Raw genomic sequence first — 12098 nt, 5'->3', positions numbered from 1 at the left:
CACCATATCAAAATGTCACAGTTTCACACATGCCATGTCATTCTCTACGAGCTGTTTTGTCCATTCTGGCGGTAATAAATCAGTTCTCTCCATGAATTCTGACTAAGCAAACTGGAGGGTCTCCAACTGTTATGAATGTGATCTAAAAGGTCAGCCAATCCTCCTCTTCCCCTCCCCTCAAATACCACAAACACAAGCCTGGATGGCATGTAAGAGTGTGCATGCACAAACTGCAGCACAAATCATAAACAAGATACATTAAATCCCTCATTTCCACTGTCGACGTATCATTGAATCATTGATGCATAAAAAGCAACAGGTGCTCAACAAGCTGCAGGCATAAACCCAGTTCAATAACTAAACTTGCTTGTGTTATTAGAAGCCTTATGATATAATATATAACATCAACAGCTTCACAGTGTTATCATCTTGAGACACTTTATGGATCACTTCACTATTGTGAAAACTGCTCCACAAAGCAATTCAGCACTCATACACATTCTCAAGTGCCATTTCATAGCGTGAATAATAAACAAGGTGAAAAGACGGTTGAAAAGAGTGACTAACTCTGATATGCATGTGCACATGCGCACACACACACACACACACACAGAGGAAGCGCTACCACTGAATCTTTGGCAGCTCCAGTAAGACATCAGAGGAGGCAGCAGCTGGCACCGTGTACAGAGAAAGGGAGGCAGAAGGATGACGGGGGATATACGGAGTCTGTCAGAAGCAATGTCAGGTCACCGCTCTCCTCATCTGCTCTCTGGTGAGCTCCATTCATCTTGGCAGATAGCAATTTATATGTCAAGTTAACCTCCCTCCACAGACTCGGCTCCGATGGCTCGACTGGGGCAGTACAACTCCACTGACAATTCTATAGTGCAATAACACAATTACAGGGCGTGGGATAGAGCTGGGGAACAGCTCTCAAAGCCGTAGTACATTAACCTCCTTTCACCACAATGGCTGACTTCATGCTCATACAGAGTGTGGGCAATGCTATGGCAGATATCAGAGGGGAAAAAAGGCTTTGACAAAAACAGATCCAAAGTGAACAAATTCATTTGTTAGCCAATGTGGCTGATCTCAAAAGTATTATTTATAAGCTATAATAACAAAGGTGTGGAACTGATTAACCACTGAAGCAACCCATAGCCCAAGCACTCTACTTAAGTAAATTACAAGTACCTTGAGTTGAGCTGTACTTAAGTTTATCCATTTATTATTAGCTTTATCTGAAAGCTAGAATTACCAGTTATTTTCCCGACTAAGATTTGATATATTTAGAAATTTTCAAGTTTTTCTTTCCCATCCCTGAGATTTCAGTTGTAATGCGCGGGAGCGAGCCTGACCAAACTGTATCTTAAGTAAGAATAATGACCAGAAAGGACAGTGCAATGAAACTTGCTACACACGCTTCACATCGCTGCATTAGTCTGACATTGCAATCTAATAATGTAATACTGCACACGTCAGTCACGGTGGCTGTTTTCATGCAGAACTATTACTTTAAGTACTTTTTATTGATAATACTTGTGTGGATTTTGCTAAAGTGGAGGAGGAGGAGGCGTTTCACTTGTAATGGAGAACTTTCACATTTTGGTAGTTTTCGTTCTGTTTCAATTGATTGCTTTTGGTTTTGAGTACTTCTACCACTGTCCAACTGAGACAGTCGCATCATTAAAGCTTAGCAGAAAAGCATTATGAACGCACCAGAAACACTGCTGAGCACTCTTATGGTTCAGACCTGTGACAGTGATGATGACTAACTGAAACTGTTTCATCTTGATGACATAATGAGATTTTGTTTCTACACCCCTCAGCTTTTAGAGGTGCCTTTGTAACTTCAAGTTAAATCCCACTGCATGAACTGGAGGGACTGTAAGCGCACGGAATAACTCACTGAGCACAGTCTGTCGTAGGGGAGATTAAGGGAAGTTCAATAGCCGTTTCCACCTCCTTGCTTTGATTCTCCCAATTTATTAAACTGTGGGAGATCATATCAGCTGCCTTAAGCTGCAGGTGAGCAGGAGCAGGCGGGCCTGTTGGATGAAAAAACAGATGGCTGGCCAGGGGCCCAGAAGCACTAGGCAATAGAGGAAGACTAACAACGTGTTCATACACTAAGTTTGTTGGCTCGCTCTACCTGACTGCAGGAAGAGAATCAAATAGCCTCATCGCTTCTTATTCCTCCAGCTCCAGTTCATCGCGCAGGTGCAATCACACCAACTAATCAAACAAAGTCTTAAACTTCAGTAAAGCCATTTAGGGAGAACTCAAGGAAGTTTGGCTCATACCTATAAGCCTTGATCTACTGAACGAAACCATGACAAGGGTTCAGTTTAGCAGTTTGCAAGTCCTTCCAAAGGTTTTTTAGACACGCAGTAAATGAAACAGGAGCTAAAATGGAACCTTGAGGGACTAGCACGGAAAATGTCTAAAGTCTGATTTATGACCATCTGTCCCAAAAACACATTGTTTTTATCCCTAAACCATTTTATAGCTGTGTCCCCTATTCAAACACCACTTAATTCCAATCCCTTTGAACCATCAACAAACAACAGTGTTGATTTTTTTTCCATGACATTTACGATATCATTTAATGCCAGCATAGCTGCTGTAACAGTGCTGTGAATCTGCTGTAAATCCTGACTGTGTATCTGTTCTGATCTGCCCCAAACTGTTTCAGTTGGCAGTTTACTTGAGTTTCATACAGTTTAGCAGGAACAAAAGAAGTTGGAAATAATGTGGTAACTCTTAAGATCTAAAGGATCTAAAATTCCATCATTTCTGGCATTGAATTTGTCTGCAAATTACGATGTACACTCTAGGTTAAGCAATTATTTCAGCTGCAGCTTTTATTAGGAAGGGCTCATGGTTGTCTGTTGATCAAAAGCTTTAAGAGCAACACAGATAGGATCTTTGAAATTGGTCTAAAAACAAAAGAGCGGTACAAGTGAACCAATTTAAGGTGTGGAGGTGCTGAAGCTGGGGTGAAGGAAATCTGTTGAAGACCAACTGAAAATACAGCCCGCTGTTTTACTTACATTCCTTACTCTTAACAGGAACTATAATAGTTTAGTGTCTTTAAGTTCATCTTGCTCTTAGAACTGTAAATACAAATCTAACAAAAGAGTACAGTGTAGTCCTGAACAGAATCCTAAGACGCGGTCTAATTAGGGCAGATAAGTGGAAACACCTGTGAGGTGGACCACGGGTGTTTAAGGACGACTTGACAGGTGGAAATAAACACCGGTGTTAGCATACAAGCTAACAAGCTAGATTTACCAACAAGCTACGTAGCTCGACTTCAATATCATACGGCCATATGCGCTATTGCGAGTATTACTGTAACCGCTGCCATCTTAGACTTGTGGTCAAAACATTGAATGAAACATATATCGAAGGGGTCCTTACTTGTCCAGCAGATACGCAGCCAACTCTTCCTCGCTCTTGAGTCCTTACAAGTCCCGCAGCTCCTCCACCTCTTAAATGAAGCTCGGATATCAGTCCTTGTTTTCTCTCTTGCTTGGTCCAATTTTCTCTTTTTACACCGCTTTTCTTCGTCAGTCTTCTTATGTCTTCTCTTTTAAATGGGCAATGGTGGGGCATTTTTTGGCTCTTTTGCTGTCTTGCTCTCTGCCATTGTTTACAGTTGGGGCTTGAGCTTCAACATGTCTGACCAGGTAAGAGCTGGCACTTGGCGCGTAGGGGAGGAGCACTGCCCGGTAGGAGCTGCATGCAGGAGGTGGGCTGTCACAGGGAACGCACAAGACTGATTGACACTTCTCAGACACTCCCTTTGGCTCTGATTGGTTGTGTTGATCCGGGAGCAGTGGATTCTTGCAAATCAAATTGCAGCCACTGGGTGGAGCCACAGACAGTGGATGTTTACACAGCTGACCAGTATCTCATTCCACTGTCGGATCACAATGAGAATTCTAGCAAATATAACAAAAAAATGTTACAGACTGCAACTTTAAATAAACCAAACCAAACAATTGCAGGCAGAGAAATATATAAATATTAAAAATATTTAGCATATTAACAGTAACAACCTATTTAAGCAAATTTTGCAAATGATTAAAAATCCAACAGTTCAAAGTGATCTGAGTTGGAAGAACATCAGAACACACTTAAATCATCATTTGCATAGTATTTATTTGATTGAAGAAGGTCAACATTGTCATATTTGTGAATTGAACATGAAAGATGAGAATATTGTTAGGTCATATACAGACACTTAGAGAGCTGTCTTATTTATAACTACGCAGACAGAACACAGTAACAGACTGTACAGAATGTAAGATAGTTAAACTTAAAACCTTTCATTTTTCCTCACTGTCCTGACTTCTGATCATCTGTGCAAAGAGCTGGTGACAACTTCTTGTGTGTACATGTGTGAGAAGGCTCCCAAACCCAGCAGCACAGAAGAAGAGGCAAATGACAATAACAACGTCCTCTGTGCTGGTTGGGCCAGAGCGCTCCTCATTATCTGGACTGGTGGCTGAAGAGGAACACCATACACAGTGTCATCCTGCCCTTAAACACAAACATTTACTCTGTTGGTAGCTTAATTAAAGTCATTTGTATAAATATAATAAAAAATGGAATAACATTTTCAGTTTATCAACACTGTGTGGTACTGGTACTTCTGTAGTCTCAGTGAGGGGAGCGCTTATTCAGCCCACTGTGAGAAAGCTGACCCCCACAAGCTGGTCCCAGTCATCCATCCTTCTCAACTGGTCCATCTGCTTCCTGTCGTCATGGAAATCCTGGATGTCCTACGTTGGATGTCCAATCAAATTTTTGCTTTCTAGAATATCGGATTCACGATGGACAGGTTTTAAAAACGGTTTCAGGACATGGGAGGATTTTAACCATTCGACTATTTAGGACTTGATCATTTTATTGCCACAGTTAATTCATTTGAGATCAGGGGCCAAATGTATAAAACTCTGCATGTTCAGATGTAGAAATCTGTGAACACACAGACCGAGAAACATGCATACGCAGTCTTTTTTGTCAGATGTATAAGAAAACAATATTTTTTTACATACAAGCAAGTGTACAAGTGTAAGAGAGTATTGTGTATGTGGTGGAAAGGTTATGTGTATATTAACCAAGTGTAGAATGAGTGTTACTACATGGAATCTAAGTAAGATTATTTTGAATTCATGTGTACCTATATTTCTTTAGGCGTAATATTTTATATTGTGTATTGGCAGTCTGTGTCCAAGGCTTCAGGGAAGGCTGCCATCCAATGCGTCATCCAGAGAGCAGCGATCACCTGTGAAACGTCATCATGGCCACTGTCACCTTGAGTGGCCGCTAGTCTACCAGATCCAGAAGAGGCCCTCTGATTTAAGCACAAGTCAGCTAGTGAAATGTGCAAGTTCAATTGATGACATTTGCTGGCAGTGTTTATGATCTGAGTGGACCAGAACTGTATGACCTGCTTGTTGACTACATCAGAAGTAAGAAGTTGGAAGCCCTGGAGGATGGAGGCATGTCCCAATTTCAACTCCTTGATGATATGCTGAGCGACCTGCTGGCCTTGGATGCTGGAGTGGTTGGAGCAAGTCAGACAGAGCTTCATAAGAGGGGAGATTCTACTGATCGTGTTGAGGGGCACTCAGGGGGAAAAATTCAGGGGGGGAAGCCGAACAATGCCACCTGGGGATTGCAACCCCAAGACATATTTGAACCTTGGATAGTGGTTGGGAAATAGGTAGAAAATGGACACACAAGCTAGTTACTGAATAGGCAGAGACAGAGAGCAGGAAGCAGAGGCAGAACAATGGCCCACAGGTGCCTCATAGTTCGGCCCTTAGCACCCCGTTTGCCGGTTAATTTGCTTTTTGACTTGACTCCTGAAGAAGTACGAGTACGCAAAGAAAGGGGCTTCTTGCAGGCTTTGCCCTTGCTGCAGCAGCCTGGGGTTCGAGTCCGGCCTGGGCCCTTTGCTGCATGTCACACCCTAAATTTACAACAAGTATTATATATAATGCACATATTTTCAAGTAGTTCATTACTGTTAATATGCTCTTTTTATATACTTTTCTGCCTGCACTCCAATTTCTTGACTGGTTTGGTACTTTAGATGTATTTTAGTCCTCTGTTTGCAGAAACACTTGACACTGTCATGTTAGAACACACAAGCGTTTTATAGCAGCTCCACAGGTCTCACTGAAAGCATGATAAAGTGCCCTCTAGGCTGCCCTACATGCTGTGCCTCTAAATGGTTAAATAGTTACTAGTCCCCTGAGAGGAGCAGTAGATATAATTTACACCTTAACTAGATGTTTGGAATAGTTTGCATCACAACACTGCTCCCAACTGCTTGAAGCTGGTGACCTTTAGGTTTTTTCAGCCAAGCCCCTCTGACAGCCTCGGTCCACCACACCCAAGAAAACAAAAATAACAACATTTCATCTCTAACAGATTTCCTGTCAGAGCTCGAACAAAAACTGCTCCTGAACCCAAAGTGACTATTTTCATTTGCCGATTGGTGTTGTCTTGAGAATAGATTCCTCTTGTCATATGGTTCTTGCCCCACTGATCTGCTTGATGGATTCTGTGTATTTTCAGTCAATCCAAACATCACCAAACATGGCACCACGTTCACACCACAACGAAATGGTGACGCAGTCAGTGCTGTGTCCTTGTCCATGTTGAGGTGCTGTACGTGCGAGAACATCACACACACATGCATGTTTGCCCTTTTGTGATTATTTTATCTTGATACCCTAGATAAAGAACACCACGTCAATCAATCAATCAATCAATCAATCAATCAATCAATCAATCCAAAACATTTTAAAAAGCACATATAAAAACAACAGCTGACCGAAGTACAGTGCTGTACAATAAAACTGAAATGGCTAACACAGTAAAAACACAATGACAGGTTAAGAGGGACAAACAGGGCCCACTCTCATACTGAATTAAAAGCCATGACTGTAAAAGTTCTGAAACGTACCACAAAATGTTCTTCTTGTGACTTTTATAAAAGTCAGTGAGAATTAAGGGAAAGGCAGGTTACAAGTACCCAGAGGACAAGGTTTTCATGTCTGGTAGGCAGGAGAATGACCCATACAAAGCTGGGAGCTAGAAAGAACTCACTAAAGATGGGGTTGCAGCAGATAAATATGATAAATATGATGTTTATATGTTATATATATGTTTATAAAATAACATGGATTGGGCCTGCCCACAAGCCAAGTGGTTAATTATAAAGATGAGAAGAAGAAGAAGAAGAAGAAGAAGAAGAAGAAGAAGAAGAAGAAGAAGAAGAAGAATGCTAACATGTGTGTAGCAATACTTACTACAGTCAACCGTTACGCATATTAGTGATGTGTTTCATTTGTTTAAATTGTATTTATGTTCGTGAATTGCTGTATTCTGTTCAGTGTCATCTGAAGATACTCCACTAGGTGGCGGCATTGCAGCGTTTTACATTCGATACGCCGGAAAACCCCAACAGAAGAAGTTCGTTACGTCTGCTGTCGTAAACAACGTCAAGATGTCTGAACGAGCAGCTTATGGCTTAGCCTGAAACATAAACGCTGAGTTTTGTTTTTGGTTTTACCTTTTGTTTTTGTTTAGTTTGGCGTCCTGGACATTGCGTTAGATGGGGACCAAGCGTTTACCATGAAACTCCGGGTGCAGCATGACGGGTGAGCTGAAGCTTTTACCATCGCTAGCCTGGCCTGATGGAAAACATCTGTTAGCTGCCAGCTAATGCTAACGACAGCCCAGTTCGCTGTGTGCAAAACTGCCAGCTTCTTGTTATGCGCCTCACACTGCTTTTCGGTTTGTTGCACACAAAAAAGGGTTAACTAGCGTCAAGTAACTTTCAATGACATGGAATTATTGCCTGATTGAGACGTTCAGGGGAAGTCGAGGGAGTTGATCACTTGTAATACTGGCTGCCAGTTCAAGGTAGCAAGCAAAACTTAAGCTAACTAATTTAATATTGATCTGTTACATAGTTACCTGAAACTGTCCCACCAAATGCTATCGTCGTCATTTGTCACCTTGGCAACGATTAATTATTCTATAAATTAATACTTTACTGAATGCACTGGTTATCTAAAGAACCACCTTCCTGTGGTCACAAGGTTACCGTAATGTCGTTATAGACAGCTGAAATTACATCGTTTATTTGCTGGAAGCCGTATATCTTGTATATATCTCAGACTATCTCTGTGCGGTCCTCATCTGTTAACTAAATATGATACTACATGTTAATATAGCTGTAATCCCTGCTGATTCTGGACAGTGGGCACATTTTGGCTGATGCTGTTGTCCTTCATGTCACAGGAGTGATTCCAGAAGAGCACTGAAACTGAGGGAGTCTCCTACTGTAATGCAGCCTGATTCAAGTGAGCGGGGCGCCCATGCAGGAAACGGTTTATCCCTTACTCTGCAACCAGAGCTTGTCACCAGGACGCCGGTGCCTGGTGCGGCTGCCGCCAGCCCTGAGAGCAATGAGGTGCGGGTACCCATGACTGGTGGGGCCGGGGAGTCCGGCGGAGCCTCCTCATCCAGAAGGTGCAGAGTGAACTCCCACAGCCACTCCCATTCTCAGCCACACGGACACAGTCGACAGCAGCACCACTCGAATTCAGAGCCTGACCTCGACCCGCCAGATTCTGATCTGGACTCCGGAGAGCCCAGCACTTCCTTGTCCGAGCTCCGTTGTCTCTTCCGCTGGCTCCAAAAGAGCCTTCCTTTTCTCATCATACTGTGTGCTAAACTGGTCATCCAGCATGCTCTTGGTGGGTACAGTTTTGACAGACCCCCTGTATTGCACGTGTCCACTAAAAACAACGTTTCATACTTGTTCTCTTCTCTCACCAGGTTTAGCAGTTGGGGTTGGCCTCTTCACCACCTTTCTATATGTGAATAAAAGCATTCAAACTCAAGTCTTTCTTCAGGCAAGTCTAGAACAGAAAAAAAATCAGTTGTTGACTCCTTGTGTACATCATTGCTGCTTAGTTTTAGATCTTTAAAATCTTGTTAGGAAAAAATGTTTTTTCCTATGTGCGTCCCCAGGATCGTCACTCAAAGCTGCAGTGTGTATGGCTGCTACTGTTCCTGATTTCTTCCACCCTCCTGCTTTACTACACCTTTCTCACTGAGACGCTTTACTATTGGTAAGAGTGAATGAAAACAAGACCGTGTGGCTGTTTCCAGTAAGCAATGACCTGTTTCTTGGCGTTTAAACTCAGTTGGTCCCTGTGGGCCGAGTAAGCAGCCAAAACAAGCCAAGGTAATTTCCTATACTCTGGATGACTTGACCGCAGCTCATCTATTAAGCAGAACTCAGGACTTAATCATCAAAACACATTCTTTACTGGTACAAACTGCGACAATAAACTGATTAATGGTCAACTACTCTGTTAATGGTCCAAGTGGTCAAGTTCTTTCATTCCAGCCACTAATGTAAATAATTTGTGGTCTCTTTACTACTCTGTGACAGTAAGCTGAATACCTTTGGATATTCTTTTAACATTTTCTGTTATTTTTATAGACCAAACAACTAAGTGATTCATCAAGAAAGTAATTGGCAGATAATAACAGATTGTTTTTGTTTAATTAATTTACAGTCTAGTAGTCAGTTAAACCCTGAATGCAGCAGACAAGGCTAAAATGAATGTGCCATTTAACCTGAATGCAAACGTCCTTTCAGCCTCATCTTCCTCAGCCCGACCATTGAGCCGCTGGGTTTCTGGGAGGTTCTGTGGGCTGTCGGCATCACCAACTTTGTAATAAAGTTCCTCTACATGGGGATTAAGTGCCTTATTCTGCTGCTGCCATCTGCACTGGTGACGTACAGAACCCAGGTATGTGCAGCGGACTTCTTATTTGGATTGTTGGCTGAGAAAAAACACTTCAAAAAAATCACTTCAGAGCTTTGTCTCAGCAGTGTTGGTTCAGTAGATTGTGTGTTTACGTCTCCAGGGGCGGTGGCTGATGCTAACTGAGGAGCTGGGTCAGGCCCACCAGGCTATGGCTCCTGTTTCACTGTGGTTTCGCTACCTGGTCATGTACCAGGAGTCTGACGGCACCCCTGGACTCACACTGGGGGTCTTGCTGGCTTTGCTCTACCTCATACTGAAGGTGCGATCAGTCAAAACCAACAGCGGTAGATCTTTGTTATGTAAATGCTAACAAATTCAAAGTAGAAGGGTTTTTTTTTTAAATTACTTTTTTTGTTTTGTTTTTTTCTGTCTCTTTTAGCTTTTAGGATTGTACAGTCAGTGGACGACTTTACTGAAAACTGTGAGGATATTTCTAAAGGGCGAGGTCAGTGGTAAACATCTTCTTAGTTAAATAGTAAATGGTCAAATGAGTAACCATCTGTGTTGAGGTGTTTTTTTTTTGTTGGTTTGTTTCTCAGAACACAGGCTCAGCAGCCACTAGGAGTCAGTGCAGCGAGGCTGGCGATGTCTGCCCCATCTGTCAGGGAGAGTACAGGGAGCCTCGGGCTCTTATCTGTCAGGTAAGACCACACATGTATGCACTACAGGACCTGTCATACCATTGGTCAGGTTTTGATGTCATTCAGGTTAGTAGTGTTTTTAATTTAGCCTAAGGACTAGCGTTTATTGTGCCATTTGGGCATCAGTAAGTTGTAGTTGTAGTAGTACTATTCTCTCCTCCTTGTTACTATAATAGTAATCCATATTTTTCTCACATTAGATGACTTTCATCTTACCTGACCCAGTACTGAGAGCAGGACATGACATGCTGTTGTTTTTTTGATGTGCAGCACATATTCTGTGATGAGTGCATCGCGCTGTGGTTCAACCGGGAGAAGAGCTGTCCTCTCTGCCGCACTGTGATCACAGAGAAGGTCTACAAATGGAGGGACGGAGCAACATCTCCGCACCTGCAGATTTATTGATTGATAAGGTGCAGGTGGTGGCTTCTGTGTGTGTGTGTGTGTGTGTGGGACACTGGTATTAGGTTGTACAACCCCGATTCCAAAAAGTCAGGACGCTGTGTAATGCAAGAATAAATCAAAATTTGATCATTTACTTCACTTTTTTGATATGTACTCAATTTGAAAACAGCAAAAAGACACTTTATTTAATGATTCCCCTTATCAACTTTGGTCATTTATGGTTATTCGGAATTGGATGCCAGCAACACATTTCAAACAAATTGGGGCAGGGGACACAAAAGACTGAAAGTTGTGGAATGCTCCTAAAACACCTGTCTGGAACATTCCACAAGTTAACAGGTTCCTTGGTAACAGGTGATAGTTTCATGATTGGATCTGAAACGGGCCTTCGAAAGGCTCCGTCATTCATGAGCACGGATGAAGTGTGAGGTTCACCTTTTTTGTGAAATACACTATTGTAATAAAGAGATGACTCTTTCAGGAACACTTCATAAAGCCGTAGTTGATGAACACAGGTGATCTGCAGATGACTGCATTCTTACTCAATTTATATTTTACACAGCGTCCCAGAATCTGGGCTGTATTCAGTATGTGATTCCTGTACGACTCTCCAACCACACTGAAGAGTAATGATGTTCACACTGTTTCATTAATCAGCTAATGGCTGCACCCCCAGGGCGCAGGCGATGCACCTATAGTAGGGTTAAATGTTTCTGGCTTATTAACCAGTTCATCCCTACTTGTGACCGTCACAAAAAAGAATGTTGATTATTTTCTTTCATGCGCCCCAAGTGTTTGATTTTTCTATTTTAAGTTGTTTCCTCTTGTGTTGTGTTGCATTCATTCACCTTTAATCTTAATATAAACTTTCCTCACGGGGCAGCAAACTTCCACAGTTTCCTCTACTTGTAAATATGGGGACATCAGAGAAATACATATATATATATATATATATATATATATATATATATATATATATATATATATATATATATATATATATATATATATATATATATATATATATATATATATATATATATATATATATATATATATATAAATAAAAGTATTTTAAACAGATTTCTCTATGATACATTTGAAGAAATATGAACCCTTTCTTATCCAGTGTTTCTAAATTTGTGGAAGTAACTTTTCTGGTTTGTAACAATAAATG

General features: G+C 41.7%; 1 protein-coding gene and 1 long non-coding RNA gene across 2 annotated transcripts in view; one reads left to right on the top strand and one right to left on the bottom strand.

Moving 5' to 3' along the window:
* The window catches only part of LOC119031373, a 28230-nt gene extending 24503 nt beyond the window's left edge, over positions 1-3727 (bottom strand). Inside the window, exon 1 of the long non-coding RNA XR_005078581.1 lies at positions 3424-3727. This is a non-coding gene — a long non-coding RNA (uncharacterized LOC119031373). The remainder of the gene's footprint in view (positions 1-3423) is intronic.
* Positions 3728-7316: 3589 nt separating this feature from the next.
* On the top strand, positions 7317-11785 carry rnft1 (ring finger protein, transmembrane 1). Its single transcript, XM_037120488.1, has 9 exons — positions 7317-7685; positions 8332-8789; positions 8872-8948; positions 9067-9167; positions 9704-9857; positions 9976-10134; positions 10255-10320; positions 10415-10516; positions 10787-11785. Exons 1-9 carry the CDS (start codon positions 7660-7662, stop codon positions 10919-10921), a joined length of 1278 nt encoding a protein of 425 aa, XP_036976383.1. The 5' UTR covers positions 7317-7659; the 3' UTR covers positions 10922-11785.
* Positions 11786-12098: the final 313 nt, after the last annotated feature.

Source organism: Acanthopagrus latus, chromosome 13, assembly GCF_904848185.1.
Source record: "Acanthopagrus latus isolate v.2019 chromosome 13, fAcaLat1.1, whole genome shotgun sequence".
NCBI lineage: Eukaryota > Metazoa > Chordata > Actinopteri > Spariformes > Sparidae > Acanthopagrus > Acanthopagrus latus.
This window is presented reverse-complemented; position numbering and strand designations above follow the sequence as displayed.

Coding starts and splice junctions, on each gene's coding strand:
- rnft1 (XM_037120488.1), top strand. CDS start 7,660: ATGAAACTCCGGGTGCAGCATGACGG. Junction 7,686..8,331: donor CTCCGGGTGCAGCATGACGG/GTGAGCTGAAGC, acceptor TTCATGTCACAG/GAGTGATTCCAGAAGAGCAC. Junction 9,858..9,975: donor TGGTGACGTACAGAACCCAG/GTATGTGCAGCG, acceptor TTACGTCTCCAG/GGGCGGTGGCTGATGCTAAC.